Genomic DNA, 20,519 nt, shown 5'->3' with positions numbered 1-20,519 from the left:
CGTTAAGCGTCTAAAACGGGAACTTGAACTCGGGTTTGCCAGACTCCAGAGGCCACGTGGTTTGCATCTTGCCACACGTGCATTTACAACTTCTGCCTTACGATCTGGCCCGCTCTCAACTTTTGAAGAGGCCGCTGAGACCTCCTCAGTGCCAATAAAGGTGGAGCTTTCTGTGATCCCCACACGTTTCAGAACCAGGCCGCCGCTGGGCTGTTTGGGGGCATTTACACAGTGGAACTTTTCTGCTCCACCTGATTGCCAGGAGAGCGGGCTGAGCCGAGAGGGTTACGTGTTCGCCGGGCAACTGTGGACCCAACCTCAGCTGCAGGACGACAGCGGTAAAAGAGACGAGTGAAAGCAGCCCAAGAAATGCCCTTTCTTCCCCAACTAAAAAGATCGCTTTGTCTGTTGAGTTGAAAACTGTTCGGCCCTGCCTTCCTCACTTTTCGTCACGTGCCTTCTCTTTTTGAATTCCTTTTTGTTTTCAGTGATCCCACCACCAGATATCCGCATTGACAGCTACAGTGAGAATTCTCTAAGCTTCACCCTGACCATGGATAGTGACGTCAAGGTAACGTTGGAATTTCCAAACAGCGGCGGGTGGGGCTCTCCTTTGTATGGAGCTGGTGCCGCATGGGCCAAATGAGATGAAGAAAAGCGAGGGATTCGATCCAGTAAACCCAAAATACCACAGCCAGGTCGGTTCCTTCCCCCGACGAAGAACAACGTGAGTCTTTGCACGTAATTGTTCTGCCTCAGCCTGGTGCCTTTTTTTCCTTTTTTTTTTTTAAACCGTATAATTAAATGGTTCACAGCTACAATGCAAATAAAGAGTTGGTGTTAACAGAATATGTATGCCCTGTAATTTTCAGCTTTATTGGATTTCCTGGTGCTAAGCACTAATGCAGAGGTTCCCACAGGGGAAGAGAGAGTCGGATGCCTTAGAAACATGCCCCCTTGTAGCCACCGCGCCCCCTCCCCTTCCAGCGCCCCCGTCCGCTCTGCGAGGTCTGTCTGCAAAGCCGGCTCCACCGGGGTTCTCTGCCTGCCTGTGGTTTTCCAAGCTGAGGTCCACCTTCCGTAGCGTTCTTGTCTGTTTTGCCTCGTTTCCCTCCCTGTCCGTGAAGCGGTGGTGGGACAAACAGCCTTCAGAGCCCCTTGTGCCAATTACGGGACTGCAGTTTGGGGGCACATGCCCTTGGCTTCAGAGACCATTGGTGTAAGAAATGGCCTTTATATAAACCCTGTCTGTATCACAGTTTTTGGTCTTGCACGTGTTTTTTGGCTGGTGTCCCATATTTAAAGGTCTTTAGATCAAATTCCTTTATGAGCTCAGGACTTCGAAAAGGTAGGCTTTCCTGATACATGGATAGGTTTGCTCCTGTTAGACAAGAAGAGCTCAAAGGGAGCCCCTTTTGTAGCGACCTCTTGGCCTTGACTGCAAGGATCGCCTGAGCTGAGATTTATCCTTAATTACCATAACGTAATTATCTTTAAAGTTTTTCCTCTTTCTGCCTTTGTGAACTGGCTCTTGTCCTTTTATTCTGCTACAGTGTTTTTGATTTCATCAAGCCCATATTTTATATTCTACATAGTCTACTGTTTGTTTTTAAATTTTTTTGGGGGGGGGGATTTTTTTTTTTAAATGTTTATTCATTTTTGAGAGAGAGACAGAGCCCGAGCCAGGGAGAGGCAGAGAGAGAGGGAGACACAGAATCTGAAGCAGGCTCCAGGCTCCGAGCCGTCAGCACAGAGCCCGACGCGGGGCTGGAACTCACCGTGAGATCATGACCTGAGCCAAAGTCGGACATTCTACCGACCCAGCCACCCAGGCACCCACCCCCCCCCTCTTTTTTTTTAATGTTTATCTAATTTTGAGAGAGAGAGAGACACACACACACACACAGAGTGTGAGCAGGGCAGGAGAAGAGAGAGAGGGAGACACAGAATCCCATGCAAGCTCCAGGCTCCGAGCCGTCAGCACAGAGCCCGACGTGGGGCTCGAACTCACGAACCATGAGATCGTGACCTGCGTCGAAGTCTTATGCTTAACCGACTGCGACACCCAGACGCCCCTGGTTTTAGAACTAGGGGCCAGGTAACTAAATATTCAGTGATCGCACACTTGGAACCAGCCTAAAGATCAAAAGAAACAACCTGTCTGCTGTAAGAAAGGAGATGCCGAAAGCAGCCATCGTCAAGGGGTGCCTTTTGCGTTTGCTGTGCTCCCTCGACTGTGTACTGTTCCTCTAACCTGTTTCTTCGTTCTCGGCAGGTGAATGGCTATGTGGTGAACCTCTTCTGGGCATTTGACACCCACAAACAAGAGAAGATAACTTTGAACTTCCGGGGGAACATCTTGTCGCACAAAGGTAACACCTTGGAGCTAGTTGGCACGTGAGCAGGGAGGAGAAAGGAGGTGGATATTTCCTGGTGGCAGAGTTTGTGTGGGGGCCGCCTAGAAAGGGAGGCTCTCCCCTGCCTGCTGTTCTGGGTGGGCAGAGTGAAGAGACTGTAAATGACGCCTGCTTCGGGGGGGAGGGGTGGGGAGGTGGTCCACTTGGCTCGTCAGCCTCCTTCTCTAGCTTGGTGGCTCTTCTGTTGGCTCTTAATGGAAGTTGGAGGCTTCAAAGAGGAAAAACTGGAAAGAAGCTAGATTAGCCCTCTACCGATGATTTTTTAGCTCCAAAAGAAAGTTCTGGGAGTGAGTTACCTGCACCTCTTCTCTGGCGTGGTTCGCTCCTGCTTTGCTAATGCGAGGTCCACAGGGCGTGGTGCATAGTTGGTATTCAGTGCACGTTTGTTGAATGGATGGACAAGCGACCTGAGCTAAGGGAGGAGGGAAGGAGGTACCCCAGTCCCTCTTATACGTGTGCACCTACTGGGCACAGGCATTTACCTAGGCGTTCTTTGTAACCTAGGCATTTTATACAACCCCAGTAATAAATCTATGGGGTATGCTCGTTTCATGGGTGAGAACCCAAGGTTCAGAGATAAAGTCGTTCCCTCGGAAGGTGGCAGCTTTAGAACCTGCAACTTTCTGATTTCTGAGGCTATGATCTCATTGTCTCAGTGTCGCACCGATAGAAATTGGCAGAATCAGAAACAGTAATCGTCTTGCCCAAAATATATTAGGGCTAGCTAGATGCGAGGCACCCTGCCGAACGCTTTTTTTTTTTTTTAAGCATTTTATTTTTGAATCCTTGGAATAGTAGCTGCTGTAAGTGTAGTTGTTCTTTTCTGTCTTACAAACAAGGAAATGGACTTCGTTTGAATACAGTTGACCCTGAACAGTTGGGGGTTCGAGGGCACTGACCCCGTTGAAAATCTGCATATAACTTTTGACTCCCCTAAGACTTAACTACTAACAGCCTGCTGTCGACCAGGAGTCTTGCCAATAACATGAACAGTGAATTAACACACATTTTGTATGTCGTATCTGTTATATACTGTGTTCCTACAATAAAGTAAGCTTGAAAAAAAGTGTTCTTAAGAAAATCACAGGCAAGAGCCAACATACATTTATAGTACCAGATTATAAAAAACCCACGTACAGGGGCACCTGGATGGCTCAGTCGGTTAAGCGTCCGACTTCGGCTCAGGTCATGATCTCACGGTCCGTGAGTTCGAGCCCCGCGTCGGGCTCTGTGCTGACAGCTCAGAGCTTGGAGCCTGCTTCGGATTCTGTCTCCCTCTCTCTCGGTCCTTCCCCCCACTCGTGCTCTGTCTCTGTCTCTGTCTCTCTCAAAAATAAATAAAAATATTTTAAAAAAAATAAAAAAATAAAAAACCCAGGTACAGGTGGGCTCATGCAGGATCAAACCTGTGTTGTTCAAGGGGCAGCTGTAGTTTTATATCCTGCCCTTTCCACTTAACGTAAAGTTGTAGGAATTTTCTAGTCTCATTAAATATTCTCGGAAACAACTTTTTTAAAAAATTTCTTTAAATGCCTATTTTTGAGAGATAGCGCATGAGCAGGGGAGGGGCAGAGAGAGAGGGAGATATTTTTGAGAGAGAGACGACGCATGAGCAGGGGAGGGGCAGAGAGAGAGGGAGACAGAATCTGAAGCAGGCTCCAGGCTCCACGCTGTCAGCACAGGGCCCGATGTGGGGCCCGAACCCACCAACCACGAGATCATGACCTGGGCTGAAGTCAGACGCTCAACCGACTGAGCCACCCGGGCGCCCCTCGGATGGTCAGCTTTAAAGAAACTACCTAGCGCCCGTGCAAGTGTGTTATTTGTAGGAGTCATCAGTAACTAACGCTGGGATGAACTTGCAAAACGATGAAAATCCTACAGCATGTGGGGCTCACTTAAACCGAGAGATTGCCTTAAAGAAATAGGGTATCGGGGCACCTGGCTGGCTCAGTCGGCACAGCATATGACTCTTGATCTCAGGGTCATGAGTTTGAGCCCCACACTGGGTAGAGATTTTTTTTAAAAACGCTTAAAAAATAGGTTGTTGTATAGCAAGTAACAAATTCTTTTTTTTTTTTTGATGAAATTTTTAATTTTAATTCCAGTATCATTAACATCCAGTGTTATATTAGTTTCAGGCGTACAATATGGTGATTCAGCACTTCTGTGCGTTACGCAGTGCTTACGACAATAAGTGTGCTCTTAATCCCCGTCACCTGTTTCACCCAGCACCCCCCTACCTCCCCTCTGGGGATGTCGGTATGTTCTCTGTAGTCAAGCGTCTCTTTCTTGGTTTGTCAAGACACAGATTCTTGACTGATACCTCCAGCTCCCTCCTGACGTCTTGTCCCTGTTTTCAGTTACCAATCTGACCGCTCATACGTCTTATGAGATTTCTGCCTGGGCCAAGACTGATTTAGGGGATAGCCCTCTGGCGTTCGAGCATGTCATGACCAAAGGAGTCCGCCCACCTGCTCCTAGCCTCAAAGCCAAGGCCGTCAATCAGACTGCAGTGGAATGCACCTGGACTGGCCCCAGGAACGTGGTAAGTCAGCCAGGGTGACCTTTGCAGAGTCAGTATGGACCCTGCCCTGATGCGAGGCTAGGCAGCAGCCCGAGGGCTTTCTCCTCTGTTACCACTTCCTCGTTTCTCACCCAAACACAGACCGCTCTCTTGGTCAGTTCTGGATTACCTTCTAGAGGCACCTGCCGTCCCAGCCCCAGCATCCCTTTCCACACCTTCGCCTGGCATCCGAGAGAAAATATGCATGTTCTTTCCTGTCGAATAGACTGTGAGTTTCAAGAGGGGGTCATGTTCCTGTCATGGGGGACCCACCTTGGCTCATGGGCGTGGTGACACGTTAGCAGCACTAACAAGACCCTCCAACTCCTCCCCACCTATGTGACCCCCCCCCACCCCCGCCGCGCCCCGGCCCCCGGGGCTGCTCCTCCCACATGTGCCTCCCCCCTCCCCCTTCATCCCAGTGTCCCTGCTGCACGTTACATAGGTCTTTTTTTTTTTTTTTTATCATTATGTATGCATTTTGACTCACTATGATCAGATTTGTGCTTCCGTTTTGAATGTGGCTTTCATTCCCCATACCTCCCCTTTGCTTTTAGGTGGGTCTTCCCAAGGTTCTTGGCACATTTTCACCCCCTCCTGCGTCTGTACCTTGGCTTATGCTCTTTCTCCTCCTGGAGTCCTTCTGTCCTTCTGGTCTGCAGTCCAATCCCACTGTCTTCTACTTGATGCTTTTCCCGTACGAACTCCGGAGAAATGTATAGTTGGTGCCATTCAGAGACCTGTCTCATTAGGTACCGCTTTATCCTCGTTGACATTTTCCGTGCATTATTTATCTCCCTAACTAGTCTGTAAGCTCCTTGAAGGGTTTCTGAGTTTGCAAAAGGGAGAAGCCCGTAGAACTAAATCTGTAGGCGAGACTTAGTCCTCACCGTGACTGGTGAGCATGGAAGCCTGTGTCTTGTCCTCTGAGGGCATCTCCAGTGTGCGTCTGGAGTGATGGGGAATGAACCAAGGTTTGCACGTAATTGTAAGGTCGGCCTTGAAGGAAGGGGAAGTAAGAACCCTTTTTCCTTCTCCCACTTGATCCTTTCATCAGCTCCCTGGGGTCAGTGTTCTCAGTTTACCAGTGAGGAAACTGAGGCCCAGAGGGGTGAGGAGGCTGGCCAGAATTGAAGCTGTAAAGCAAGCTCAGGTCCGGCTCAGACCTGTGTGACAGCTTCTGCTCTTTTGTTGCTCCAGAGCCCGATTCTGAGGCGGGGGCAGAGATGAGATGCCCAGAGCCACACCCGGGACCCCCCCCCCTTCCCCTCGAAGTAGACTCTCTGCACAGAGGGCCTTTCTCGCTTGCGTACCCAGCCGAGGCCACGGCCACCTTGCCACACCCAAGCGTGTTCGCAGCGCGGGGCCTGGTGTATGGCACCTTGAGTCGTTACTTGACCTCAGGGTCTCTGATTACACGTGGACTCCGAGAAGTAGCCTTGCTCTGCCTCATCCTTGCTCCGCGTAGCTTTCCGAGGGCGAGAAGGCCAGTGAAACCACCTGTCGGAAGCTCTCCGCTTCTTCCCGACTTCAGTCCACTGAGGACGCGAGTTCGTCACCCACGGTTGCCCTCTCCACCGTGGGAACTGCACAGCTGCTGTCCATCTCTGGGGCCCTTCTTGCACCCTGGCCTCCTTGGCTCTTGGAGCCCTCTCTTGGCCCCTGGCCGGAGCCGCCCCACGCCGCCCCATCCCCAGCAGCCACGGGCCTGTCCTGTGGAAACCAGGCCTGCTTCTGAGGCTGGAGGTCCCCACCCCCATTCCCGTCTTATGCTTTGAGCACCTTCCTTTTCCTGTTCTGCTCCTTTTGCTTTGCTTCTGACTCCCTGGAGTCCCCCAATTCTTTCTTTCCTCACCTCCTACCAGTGTATCACCCCCTTGGGGCTTCCCTTCCCCTTCCCTGTATGCTTTCCCCTCTCTGGCCCTGGCTGCTGAGCAGCTTCGAGAAAATGCACAGCTCTCTGGGCCTCGGAAGTCCCCGCGCACGTCCCTGGGCCGTGCCCTCCGGCCCCACCTCCTCTCCAGACTTGTACAGCTCTCTTCAAGCCCCCGTCTTACCTGCCCATGCGTGCTTTCATGCTGCCTGACAAAGAAAGCTTCCTCGGCACTTTACTGCCCCTTCCCCATTATAACCCCCACAGAGGCCATCGCCTACCCCAAGCCCATCAAATCCCCCGTCCCTGCTTTAAACTCCCAGTTTTCCACCCACCTCAGCCGGGGTTCAGAGTGGCTGCATATCACAGGCCTGAAAGTGACAGTGGCTTGTACAGGGAAGGTGGAGTCCTTCGGCGAGCCTGGGTTTGTACAGGAGCAGCACGGTTTGATCCGGGACCCAGGCTGCCCGTGGCATCCATTTTCAAGGTCACCTCAAGGGCCTGGAGGGCTGGAGCCACACCGTCATCTGTGTTCCAGGCGGGAGGAGAGCTGAAAGAAGGGCTCCTCCCCCTATGTTAACGAGCCCGTCACTCAGGCCCCACGTGACATCTCTGCTTAAAGTTCATTGGCCAGAACTTTGTCACCTGGCCTCCCAGCTTCCGGGGAGGTGGGAAGTGCAGATTTTCTTCCAGGTGGCAATTCTCACTAAGAACCAGGATTCTCCTAAGGGGGAGACGAAGAATGGGTGTGTTCTGGGCAGCGCCCCATGTCCGCCCTGCTGCCTTCCCTCCTCACCTCCCCCTACAAATGCACTCGCTTCCTCCCCAATCAGCACTTCCGCTCAGCTCCCCTCTTCCATCCCTGCTTTTCAGGTAGCATGCCCCCTGCTCTCTGGGACCCACCGCCCCCTTCTCCGCGGCTCCTCGTGCAGTCGCTCCCTGTAGCATCCCCTGTTCTGTACTGGCAGCTTGTCATTTATAATCGTGTCTGTTTTTCTTCTCTGCTCCTCCTTCCTCAAAAAAAAAAAAAAAAAAAAAAACGAGCTCTTGGAGGACAGAGAGCACCCGCCGTGTTCATCTGGGTGGCCGTGGGTTCACTGCCAGCCCCAGGGCACCTTCTCTGTAAATGCCGATGAAATACATGCTACATGAAGACTTTTCTCTCCTAAGCTCCCCTGCAGCAGGGCATAAACTAGGGATTTCAAGAGAATGAAGTCACTGGCCACCGAGCTGATGTCCTCTTCCATCCTCTTGACCAGGTTTATGGCATTTTCTACGCTACATCCTTCCTTGACCTGTATCGCAGTCCGAAGAGCTTGACTACTTCACTCCACAACAAAACCGTCATTGTCAGGAGGGATGAGCAGTATTTGTTTCTGGTAAGGTTCCCGTACCAGGGGGTCCAGAGGACTTTCTGTTCTTTAAGGATGGCTTAGATCCTGGGCGCCTCGCTCAGACCGAGACCTGGGGAGCTGGACGCGGGACTCCAGGATCTGAGTGTGTGAGGAGAGGGTAGTTCCTCTTCTGTGGCAGCATCAAGTTCCTGCTTGAAAAACAGAACGAATGACCCCTTAACCCACCGCCGTTCCCTGGTGGGGGATTGCGAACTTGGCAGATGGGTCACAACAGGAACAGACACACCCCGCTTTGTCCGACTCCACTTCTAGGAACGTAGCCCACGTACCTGTCTGCACGTGTGTGCCAAGATCTCTGGAGAAAGGTGTCTGGTGCGCTCTTGCTGGTGACAGCAGAAGGTTTGAAACGCGTGGCTGCCAAGGCTGGTTAAGAAGAGCGTGGCTGATCCTTGCAATGAACTACAAGGCAACCCTTCAAAAGACAGAGAGCCCCGTACCGAGGGGGAGACATCTCTGGGCTCTTATTTTTTTTTTTTTTAAATTTTTTTTAACGTTTATTTATTTTTGAGACAGAGACAGAGCATGAACAAGGGAGGGGCAGAGAGAGAGGGAGACACAGAGTCTGAAACAGGCTCCAGGCTCTGAGCTGTCAGTACAGAGCCCGACGCGGGGCTCGAACTCACGGACCGCGAGATTGTGACCTGAGCCGAAGTCAGCTGCTTAGCCGACTGAGCCACCCAGGCGCCCCTCTGGGCTCTTATTAATGGCAAGAAGCGAAGAGCCTAACGAGCCATGTAGTATTTTCTCATTTGTATAAAAAAATTAAGAAGAGGCTACCTAGATGCACACGCACGTAGGCACGCATGTGTAGGAGGCACACGTGTGTAGATCTGCGCTTAACGTGTGCACGGGACACCGGGAAGGAAGCACCTAAGACCATTTCCAGCGATACTTCTGGGAAAATGGATTAGAGATCTGGGATGGGTGGGGAGTTCTTTTACATTCTGTGTCTTCTTTTGCAATGATTGAATCGTAATTGGGTACGTCTGTCACTGTTTTGTGGGGGAGGGAAAAAAAAAAAGTCTTAGCGCGGACTGCGTGCATCCATGGGTGTTTGTTTCAGGTCCGGGTGGTGGTGCCCTACCTAGGGCCGTCCTCCGACTACGTTGTGGTAAGGATGATCCCAGACAACAGGCTCCCACCTCGTCACCTGCATGTGGTTCGCACCGGCAAAACCTCGGCTGTCATCAAGTGGGAATCCCCGTATGATTCTCCTGACCAGGACCTGGTGAGCGGGCCGGGCATTCGGCCGGCCATGCGTGTGCTCTTGGCATGGTTTGGGAGCAGAGAGGGGGTCCTGTGATGGGACCAGGAAAGCCAGCCCTGGTGGCGGGAGCTCAGCAGGAGGTCTCTCCCCCCGTTTCTGTCCGGCCAAAGATGGGGTCCTTGCAGGTGCCTCTTCTTAATCGTTGCTTCTCCAAGATTTCCAGCTGCCATATTGGTTGGTCCCTCTTTCTTCTCTGACTTCTCCCCTTCCCTCCCCTGATCCTCTGAAGCAGGGTTGGCAGACAAATCCCTGCAGGCCGAATCCAGGTCGTTGCCTGCTTTTATAAATACAGTTTATTAGAACCAAACTCTTAACCGTTCGTGTACATCTTTCCTGTGGCTGCTTTCATGTGACACGTGGCAGAGTTGAATAGTTCTGGTAGAGACCCATTTGGCCTTCAAAGCCTAGAGGTACTTTGTATCTGAACCTTTACAAAAAAGTTTGCTGGCCCCTGGTCTAAAAGAAGAGGCATTAATTCTGAAAAACAGCTTCTGTTTTCCTTTGCTCCAGGCTGCCCTCTCTGTCATCCCAGGGGTGGGTGGTTTTATTTATTTATTTTTTTAATTTTTAAAAAACGTTTTATTTATTAAAAAAAATTTTTTTTTAATGTTTGTTTATTGTTGAGAGAGAGAGAAAGAGCACAAGTGGGGAGGGGCAGAGAGAGGGGGAGACACAGAATCCAAAGCAGCCTCCAGCTGTGGCTTGTCAGCACAGAGCCGATGTGGGGCTCGAACTCACGGACCATGAGATCATGATCTGAGCCAAAGTCATATGGACCCTCAACCAACTGAGCCACTCAGACACCCCTTATTTACTTTTGAGAGAGAGAGAGAGAGAGAGAGAGAGGGTGCATAAGTGGGGGAGGGACAGAGAGGGAGACACAGAATCCGAAGCACGCTCCAGGCTCCGAGCTGTCAGCACAGACGTGGGGCTCAAACTCACAAACCGTGAGATCTTGACCTGAGTCGAAGTCAGACACTTAACCCACTGAGCGCCCCTGGGGTGGATGGTTTTAGATGCTCTGTTGCTAAGGCTTTCCTTGACTCTCAGCTTCTTCCTGGTGATGGAATCTCCTGCACTTACCACATGGCCCTGTCTTTTCCTCTTGCCTCCCTATATACAAGAAGCAATCTGGGGGAGAGAATAAGCAGAGCGTTTTGTCCTTTTATCTCCTCTGACAACATCCCGAAACTATCACAGCTGAGGAGATGCTCTGAACACTCCATTTGGACTTTTCTTGCCTGTTGCAACCTATTTGCTGATGCCACAATAAATGTAACTTTCCCTAGGCTTGTTTTTCGGGTTGAACTGATAATTCTGTGCACAGTTCTGGGAACAAATACTTGTTCCAGATTTGGACCTGGCCACCCCGAAAGGCTTTCCAAAGAGCAGAGTCAGACTGTGGGGCTCAAAAACATCGTCGCTCTGGGTCGCAGCCACTGATGCGCTTATGTCCTGTCATCCGCCATCGAATTGCCAAGAGTTAAAAAATGCTGACTTTCTGATTACCCTTAAGGTCTCTCTTTCTTGTTCTAGTTGTATGCAATTGCGGTTAAAGATCTAATAAGGAAGAGCGATAGAAGCTACAAAATAAGATCCCGCAACAGTACCGTGGAATACACCCTTAACAAGTTGGAACCTGGAGGAAAGTACCACGTCATTGTCCAACTGGGGAACATGAGCAAAGATTCCAGTATAAAAATCACCACAGGTAAACAGGAGAGCGATGAGGAGCCCGCTCGCGCAGCAAGGTGCCCCCAGGGCTGCTAGGAAGCCTGTAGAAACACAACATCTCTCAGGAACCGCACGGGAAGTGTCGGTATCCACGCCTGGCGGGCAGGGCAGGGTTCCAGGGCCTGGGCTACAGGGTGGTGGCCCGGGGGGACGGCTGTCGTTCTCTGTGTCCTGCATCGCTTTTGCTCTCCTTCTGCCTAGCTGGTTTCGACATTTGTAGGGGCCCAGGGCAGGAATGCCCCAAAGAGGTAGGAAGTGAAACAGCCTTTGCCACGAAAGCCGAGGATGGGAACCTAGGCCGAAATCACAGTGGTTTCTCGTGGCCAAGGAGGGAGGCCAAGAATTGGGCAGCGTATTAAAGGGGGCTTGCTGCCACTCCAGAGCTGGCTCAGCCGTCAGACTCTGGTTCAGAAAGCAGGTCACGAGCTCAGGTCCCTGGCTGGCAGCAGACGGTGTCAGGATGTCCGCGACAGAGGCCCCACTAGGCTGGCGGTGTGAGCAGCGGGTCAGGGCCTGACTCCAGTGTCACTCCAGGGCCCTCTTGTCGGGTACAGCCCCTGGCCCCTCACTGAGCAGTCAGGCTCCTCAGGTCTTGGGGCGGGACCGGGGAGACAGGAAAGCAGACTGCAACCAGAGCAGAAGTCCAGGAAGGCTCTGGAACCGTGGTCCATCCCACCCCCTCCCTCTCTCCCCGACGCAATTTGTTTTCGGCCATCTGTGGCTCTGAGGGCCACTAGAGCAGGTGCTATCCAGATTTGGCCAAAGGTATTATAACGGCAACAAGAGAGATGCCACTTAGGGAGCGTCTACCTTGTGTGAGGCTCTGTACTAAGCAACACATGGGTTCCGTTTCTTCCTTGACCTAGCCTCTCAAGTTGGCGTTATTTAATCTCCCTCTGACCAGAGAGAACAGCGATTCCAATACATAGCCACTAACCGCATCCTGCTGAATCTTTAATTTTCAGTTTCATTGTCTGCACCTGATGCCTTAAAAATCATAACAGAAAACGACCACGTCCTTCTGTTTTGGAAGAGTCTAGCTTTGAAGGAAAAGCATTTCAATGAAAGCAGGGTGAGTTCCTCCCTCCTCCACAATGACTTCGGGGGTCTAATTGAAATGCAGCTTTAGAGATGGGCTCGTTACCAGCCCGCTGGCGCGTCAACAGGGGGAGAGAGAAAGAAAAGGGCACGGGAGCGAACTTGAGAACAAAAGGGCCATTTTCTGTGGGCTCGCTAATTACTCAGAGGTTTATCCTGCCCGTTCAAGAGAGCCCTGCACTAAGCACCTTTCATTCCTGAACTTGTTTTCCCCCCGCAAGACAGGGGAATGGGCCAAGCCCTCCCTGTGCCTTCTGACAGTCCCAGAGCAGGGCCGTGGCATCGCGGTTTCTTTCCAGTGATGTCCAAAGGAACAAGAAGTACCTGCAGATAGTCCGTCAACATACAGAAAAGACTTTTGTTTTGTTTTGTTTTGTTTTGTTTTGTTTTGTTTTGTCACTGGCAGACCCATGACTGTATTCGCAGCAGGAGATGGGAGGGAGGAGGAGGGCGAGTAGATCTGCCGATCTGTCACCCAAGTGTGGACAGGTTCTTGAGCAGACCTGGCTTGTCCCCGTTGTCAGCAAAGCACGAGCTGAACAGAGACACGACAAATCCACTGTGGCTCTTTCGCGGCACAGCGTCGGTAAAGGGCGCTGGGGTTGTAAATGGTCACCCTGTAATGCCAGAAGCAAAGCTAGAGTAAAATTTGAAAACCCTCACAACTCTCCCCGCCGGGACGGATGTGTGGTTAATAAACTCAAATATAAAGAAAGCTTTCAAAGCAGTTCAGAAGACTAATATTCTGATTCTGGAAAAGGTACCGGTAACACAGTAAAAACTCCAGCAGCAGTGGGCAAAAGAAAAAAGGATCAATCTCACTGGTGATCTGAACAACAAAGATAGGACCCTTTCAACATTAAATCAGCTAAGTTTGGCAGGGGAGGGGGAAGAGTATTACCAGAATGAGCCGTAGTTGGGGAGATTAGCATGCTGGGAATACAAATTGGTTCAGCCTTTCTGTAAGGCACTTTGGTGATACATGTCAGAAATAAAAAGCGTTCGCATCCTTTGGCCCGGCAATTCTTTCGGGATTTTATTCTCAGGAAACGATGTGCATAAAGAATTTATGTACAAGGCCCTGTTGAGGGCCTTGTTTTATTTCTGATAGCAAGAAAGAGGAAATAACTTTAGTGTCTAAAAGAAGAGGATGTTTCATAGTTAATTAAGTGAATGACCGACGTTTGTATCATTTGGATGTTTTTCTTTACACCTTTATGTATGTTGCACGCTCTTGACAGCAAATACGTGCTAGATAGAAGCAATCAATGCTAGTTTCTAAAGAAGAATGGGGGGACAGGATTCCAGGTAGACGGTATTGGGAGGCCCAGTTTGGCAGCCAGTGGTCCGCCTCACGGCCCAGCTTTTAGGTGGAGGTGACAGGTCAGTATTTGACTCCCAGTGGAGGGTTCTGGCATAAGCATATAGCGTATCCTTCTCCTCTCCCCCTGGCTTAGAGTTCAGAGAATAGACAGGTCAATGGAATGGGGACCAAGAGTCCGTGAGTATGCAGTGGGGCCCAATATGTGGATAGAGCTAAGAGAGGAGGTCTTTTTTTTTGGTGCTGGTGGGGTGGGAGTTGGTAGCTTTGAGACTGGAATATTGGGAGATTGTCATAGAAGTCCAGAAGTCCGTTCTGCCCCCACCCTAATGTTGAGGTGCTTTCTGGTCAAGGCCAAGTTGGTCTGGGGCCACCATCAGCCTGGAAGAGCTAGAAAGTGAGGAGCTGGGCAGTGAGCTGTGGGCTGACAAGGAAGTTCCCACACACTGTTCTCCCTAGAAATGTCCTGACTTTCCCAGCCCCGCTGCGGGAGTCCCACCACGACCCGGATTTATCGTGAGTCAAATCCCATTACATTACATTACAGCAAACTGTTGCTGAATTGTCCAGATTCTTTGTTGCGTTTCGTATTGCTTGAGATGAGTGGACTCTTGACCAGAACTTTGAATGTGTACCAAAATATTTATCAAAATGGCTTTCATTAGGGCTATACTTTGCCACTTTGCAGCTCACAAGTGGGCGTGGTAGTTATTTGGGATGGGAAAATTGCCATTTTCTGAATCCAATATCTCAGTGGTAACGTAAAAAGATCTAGTAAGAAACCCAAAGTGCTTTCGCATCTATAAAAGCCTGCAATAAGGAGCTCACATAAAGTTGGAACCAGTAATAGAAGCTGTCAGATTCCTTACTTAACTTCCTGCACAATCTCTCGTGTCTTTGTTTTCAGGGCTATGAGATACACATGTTGGATGGAGCCATGAATATCTCAGCTTACCTTGGGAATACTACTGACACTTTCTTTAAAATTTCCAACCTGAAATTGGGTCATAATTACACTTTCACTGTGCAAGCAAGATGCCTTTTTGGCAGCCAGATCTGTGGGGAGCCTGCTGTCCTGCTGTATGACGAACTGGGGTCTGGTGAGTCACTCGTGTGGCCACTTTCCATCTTCACTTCTGGGGAAATAGATGAAGGATGTGGCGTGGTCTGATGAATATGTGTCTTTCTTACGCACATTTAAAATATTCTTTCAGGGGCGCCCGGGTGGCTCAGTCGGTTAAGCGTCCGGCTTCGGCTCAGGTCATGATCTCACGGTCCGTGAGGTCGAGCCCCGCGTCGGGCTCTGTGCTGACGGCTCAGAGCCTGGAGCCCGTTTCAGATTCTGTGTCTCCCTCTCTCTCTGCCCCTCCCCTGTTCATGCTCTGTCTCTCTCTGTCTCAAAAATAAATAAACGTTAAAAAAATTTTTTTAAATATTCTTTCAGTTCAAAAAAAGTCATTTGTGCATCCGTGTAATCAGGCACTGATTTATTTAACAACTATTTCCCGAGCCAGGCATGGGGTGAGGAGCTGGAGTTACCGTGTGACCAAATTCTGAATGTAGAGCCTAGAAAGGGCATAGGTTAGCAGTAGGTTTTGTTAAAAAAAGGAGATTCTGCTTGGGAAACACTAGGTTAGTGTGAGTGCTACTGCTTGTTGTTTGCAGGACTTCTCAGAGCCTCTAGTATGCTAATATTCCCTGGGATTCTTCCAAGTCAGTAGCTAATCTCCTTCCCATAGAGTAACCGATTGTATAGCCTCCCCCTTCGTCTTAGCCGCCAGTCCAGATCAGAACCTGAATTTGGCCTGGCATCTTGTCTTATAAACACTCACAGATACCAATGTTGGGTCATGCCGAGGGCAGAGGTGGGGCAGGGGAGAGGAACCTTTCATTTGCGCAGAAATGCTGCTTGTGTCGTAGTAGCTTGGCCAGCATTTCAGCCAACGTTTTGCCACTGGTCTTTTCAGTTCCATTTACTCCCAGCCAGGAGCTCGCCGATGCTTAAGCCAAAATCTTGCGTTAGAGTTGTTGTGTGTTCTGTCATGTCATGTTTCCCAGGCACCTCCCTGAGGGAGGACGACCTTGCAGACCGTGTCCCCTTTGGAGAATCATAGTGTTATTAGAGGTTCTGAGAAGGTCTTACAGAAAACACACAACAGAAGGCTTGTTAACCTAGCAGTTCCTAAATAGAGCCTCCTTTTTAAGCAAAACCAATTAGCAACTGTGAAATAGACTCTGGGGGGAAAACAACTGTTGCCTTTATAAAACCAAAATCGTCCAGCAGAAAGAATCTCTCAGTGAGGCCTCCATTTTCCACCACAGAAGCAGGGTGGAGGAGGTGAGGGCCCACTCATTCTTGTTTCCTCCGCCACACTGGTTCCTCTTAACCGTTCCAGGCAAGAGCATTGCCCTAGTTTACCACTTCACAGCTGGGGTTACGTTGGGACATACGAAGTAAGACTCTGCTACGGCTTTTCCCCGTAGGTCAATAACGAAAGAATGTAAAGACATGCGTCTTGAGTTGTTAGATTAGGCTCGCAAGAAATGGCTGTTCTCTGGCCCACCTGGTTGAGCACCTTGCTGGGATGAACCCCTGGGTGGCTACTGAGCCTGCCCTCTGAGGCACAGGCCTGTGCCACAGCACCTTGCCCTAAACCAGGGAACTGCCTCAACTCTTCATAGGACAGGGAAGGTCCACTTTGCTTCCTTAGCTAAAACGGGCTCCCAAGTTCCATTTTCCTGCCTCACTCAGACTTTCCCCAGGAATTAAAAAAAAAAAAATTTTTTTTTTTTTTTTGATGTTTGTTTATTTGCGAGAGACAGAGCACGAGCAGGGGAGGGGCAGAGAGAGGGAGACACAGAATCCGAACTGTCAGCACGGAGCCCGACATGGGGCTTGAACCCACGAACCGTGAGATCACGACCTGAGTCGAAGACAGACGCTTAACCGACAGGCGCCCCCTCCCCAGGGATTTTTAAGACTGGCCCTAACCCAGCAGGGGGATGGCTTTGCCCTCGGGCCCTATTGGTACAAATCTATCTATACATCATCATAAAGGGAGAATTTGTTGAAGATAGTGGCAAGTGGGCATCATTGTTAGGTTACAGACACCTAAATGGCTTTGCCAAGTGGATTGTTAAAATGTTAAACGTATATGGAAGGGTTCTCTCTCTCTCTCTTATTTAAGTAAGGAAAAAAACCTCATAAAACTTCATGAGCTGTTAAGTCAGTGTTGCAGTTAAGGGATCTCGTTTGCATCACTCGACGGAGCTTCAGGTATTTGCTGTTCAGAGTGACTTCGGTGCCAAGTAGGGGGAAATAATTGCAACCTCGTTAATTACTGGTCTGATTTCACATCCTCTTATGTAACGCCAGCGAGTGGTCTTAAGTAAGAACGCTAACGATATCAGTGTCGCTACCCCAACAAAGGTCTCCCTTCCAGGAGATTATCTAAATCAACAACGAGGCAGTGATTAGGAGTCTAACGTAATTACCGTGTTTGCATGCACAAGGCCCGTGGTCTCTCGGCTCGTGGCACGGCGTGGGGACCCAGCCGGCCGTCACGGGCAGGAACTCGTCACACCGGGCAGGCGGTTCGGGTAACCGTTCGGCAAACTCCCCGCTTTCTCGGCGGGCGGCTCTGCCGCCTTTGCGGAGGGGGCTCATGCGTGGCTGTCTTAACGTTGGCAGGTGCGGGTGCGTCCGCGGCCCGGGCGGCCAGGTCTACGGATGTGGCCGCCGTGGTGGTACCCATCCTGTTCCTGATACTGCTGAGCCTGGCGGTGGGGTTTGCCGTCCTGTACACGAAGCATCGGAGGCTGCGGAGCAGCTTTACCGCTTTCGCCAACAGCCACTACAGCTCCAGGCTGGGCTCGGCCATCTTCTCCTCCGGGGACGACCTGGGTAAGTGGGACGGGGTGCCCTGGCTCTTCCTCCCCACGCAGACCCCTTCCAAGCCGGTGGCCTGAGTAGGAAGTACGGAAGGGTCGATCGATAGGCCCGGGGCTTTCGATACCCCCGAGGTGTCAGCAGGTTTTCAGGAATTCCCAACCCCTCTCCATCCTTCCCGGACCCGGAGGTCCGGCGTCCTTGAAGAGCCCGGTCAAGATCAGGAGTCACGCCTTCCCAACTGACTTCCGTCCAGAGAAGCCTTTTCCATCTGGCTGTGCCCCTTTCCGATCGCTAGGGGCACCTCCCCAGTCATTCTGCTTTTTGCGTACCCATAACGTGGTATGGAAGAAAGAAAGAAATACCTCTTTTAAAACGTCTACGTGCTCATTATAATTACGAAATGCCGTAGAGCTAGTGGACCACTTGATATAATAAGTTAGGCGTGTTTTGGGGTCGTCCCCGAGCGCAGACATGTGGACTGTGACTTTACATACCTAGTTTTTTCCCTGTAAACCAGCTATAATATTTTTTTGTTTATAAAGGTATTTGTATATTCCCCGATCACTGATCATTTGATATTAGCTTTGCTCCCTCCTCTTCTCAGTTTCCTGTCTTGCTTAGTACAAGTATTTGGTCTGCTTTGCGTGAATGGGGCGGGTTCTTTGCTTCCGTTACTGGGGGCAAAAGAAGTTAATGGTACCACACGGTGATCACTGAAGGCGGATCGTGACTTGGTTGTACAGGATTGTACCGGGGGCCACGAGGGGACATCCTTTAGTCTGGGAAGCTGCCCTCAGATAGCTTCAACCCCTCTGAGGTCCTTTGCCTCAGAGCAGTGTGGGTTCAGAGGAGAAAACGGATAAAGAAGCTCACAGTGTTGTTGTAGGGTGTGGATAACTCCCAATTAGGGAACCTAAGTCACCCGTTGGACTTTTGGATAGGTCATAAGGTTCTCCTTCCTAAATGATTTCCTTTCTTTCTTTGGTTAAGTTCAAGCTACCATTAAAATAAGCTTGGTCACCCGTGGACAGGGAGAAGGTGACCCAAGAGCGTCAGGGGTCAGCTGAGCTCGGTTTCGGCTTAGACCACTGTGCCTAGAGGGCCGCGGTACCGATTTTCCAGGCTGGGGCTCACGACGGTGTTGGGGGCGGCCGGGGCGGAGGGGTGGGTGTCGGGATTGGGTGCAAGTGCTCTGGAACTTACCAAGGACCGACTGTTTTGCCTTTAGGGGAAGATGACGAAGATGCTCCTATGATAACTGGATTTTCAGACGACGTCCCCATGGTGATAGCCTGAAAGAGCTTTTCCTCACTAGAAACCAAATGGTGTAAATATTTTATTTGATAAAGATAGTTGATGGTTTATTTTAAAAAGATGCACTTTGAGTTGCAATATGTTATTTTTATATGGGCCAAAAACAAAAGACAAAAACAAAAAAAAAACAAAAAAAAGGAAAGAAAGGAATGAGTACACTTTGTAGTCATCAACTGTGAACTTCCAACCAGGTTGATTTTAGTAACCAAATTGCTTTAATTTCATATTAATGTAGTCTTACAGGGCTGTGCTTGCTGGGCATGCTTTTAAGTCTGTGAGATCATTTTGATTCAATAAACTGGCCTTTCTTTTTATTTTTCTAAGACACAGAAATGTATTTAATAGAAACACTTCAAGAGAGGGTGACGGGTGGGATCCCTCCCTCCTCCTTGAAGGTGTGCTCAAACTTTAAATTTCGTTCAGATTCAGTTTACATGAAAGTGTGTGTGTTATAGGGGAAGGTTCTTTCCTGTTACTTTGTTAATTTATTGGGACTCTGTATAAGGCAAGGCTTTAGCGGTCATCTGACACCAACACTGCCCGTTAGGAACCCCTCGCCTTGTAGGGTCGGAAGCAATCCATTTTTAGTCACTCGTGTGTCACCTGATGGTATTTGGCAGGAGAGCACATTGAGTCATTGCTCCGTTTCAGTCAGTCAAACAGACAGCAGTTTCTTCTCTTACGCTAACTGAGGGAGTCTTACTATAGCGCCTTTCACAGCTACAAAACGATTAACCCTGCTTTACTACACCCCGGTGTCATGGCCCTTGCAAAAAAAAAAAAATCACCCGGGTCGTGGGAGAATCCTAGGTCTGTGCCATGATAGATACACTGGCAGATATAGTACTGCTTTGTCCTTTTTGGCTTTTTTGTTTTTACTCACCACTGAAGAATCTCGAATGTAAAATTTTGTATTTGTGTTGAGGTGGCCACTTACTGTCTTTAAAAATCTACACTGATATATGCAGTCATTTTGAATTGGGTCAGTGCCTTCTCTCTCTCTCTCTCTCTCTCTCTCTCTCTCTCAATCTCTGTTTCCTTCCACCTGCTTCCCCCATACCCCTGCCCAGTTTAAAGGGTCCTGTCCGCTCTTAACAGAGATACAGGAGATCGACAAATCCGAGACCGTTCTATCCAGTTTGCAGCTGGAACAAGACTAGAGTTTATTCTCTCTGTAGAACAAGCTGAGCTTTTTTCTTCTTCTTCTTCTTCTTCTTCTTCTTCTTCTTCTTCTTCTGCCTTTAAATGCCACCCTAGTATTCAGTTCATGGCCACTTGATAGGTACGTGGAATCCATTGTGGACTGATGCCCGCCCTTTAGACCTAGCGTCGTAGGCACCAATGTCCGGCGTTGTTGTGACTCCTACCGTACCGACCTCGCTGCAGAACCTCTCAGCCGAGAAGCAGTGAGCTCTGAGGATAGTCCAAAGTCATGTTTCTGAATGTGTGTCCTTTACGTGCGAGCTTTCTAAAAACCCCATCTCCTCTGAGATGCTTTACATCACCTTCTCACAAGTATTTGCTTTCTTTTAACCAAAAGTATCATTCTTGGGGGATAATATAGTTTCGCTCTAGCTAGTGATTGTCTGGAAAACGAAGAGCCAATTCCATTTTCTTCGTGC

The 20,519-nt window shown here is 49.8% G+C and overlaps 1 protein-coding gene across 1 annotated transcript in view; it reads left to right on the top strand.

The window, feature by feature from the left end:
• SORL1 (sortilin related receptor 1) overlaps positions 1 to 19,043 on the top strand; it is a 168,643-nt gene extending 149,600 nt beyond the window's left edge. The window contains exons 39-48 of the mRNA XM_078432861.2: positions 489 to 571; positions 2,276 to 2,372; positions 4,781 to 4,965; positions 8,116 to 8,235; positions 9,335 to 9,499; positions 11,075 to 11,249; positions 12,238 to 12,344; positions 14,599 to 14,791; positions 17,383 to 17,595; positions 18,812 to 19,043. Of these exons, the coding sequence (XP_078288987.2) occupies positions 489 to 571; positions 2,276 to 2,372; positions 4,781 to 4,965; positions 8,116 to 8,235; positions 9,335 to 9,499; positions 11,075 to 11,249; positions 12,238 to 12,344; positions 14,599 to 14,791; positions 17,383 to 17,595; positions 18,812 to 18,879 (1,406 nt within the window). The 3' untranslated portion in view covers positions 18,880 to 19,043. The remainder of the gene's footprint in view (positions 1 to 488; positions 572 to 2,275; positions 2,373 to 4,780; positions 4,966 to 8,115; positions 8,236 to 9,334; positions 9,500 to 11,074; positions 11,250 to 12,237; positions 12,345 to 14,598; positions 14,792 to 17,382; positions 17,596 to 18,811) is intronic.
• Positions 19,044 to 20,519: the final 1,476 nt, after the last annotated feature.

Source organism: Panthera onca, chromosome D1 (genome assembly GCF_046562875.1).
Source record: "Panthera onca isolate mPanOnc1 chromosome D1, mPanOnc1 haplotype 2, whole genome shotgun sequence".
Classification (NCBI taxonomy): domain Eukaryota; kingdom Metazoa; phylum Chordata; class Mammalia; order Carnivora; family Felidae; genus Panthera; species Panthera onca.
This window is presented reverse-complemented; position numbering and strand designations above follow the sequence as displayed.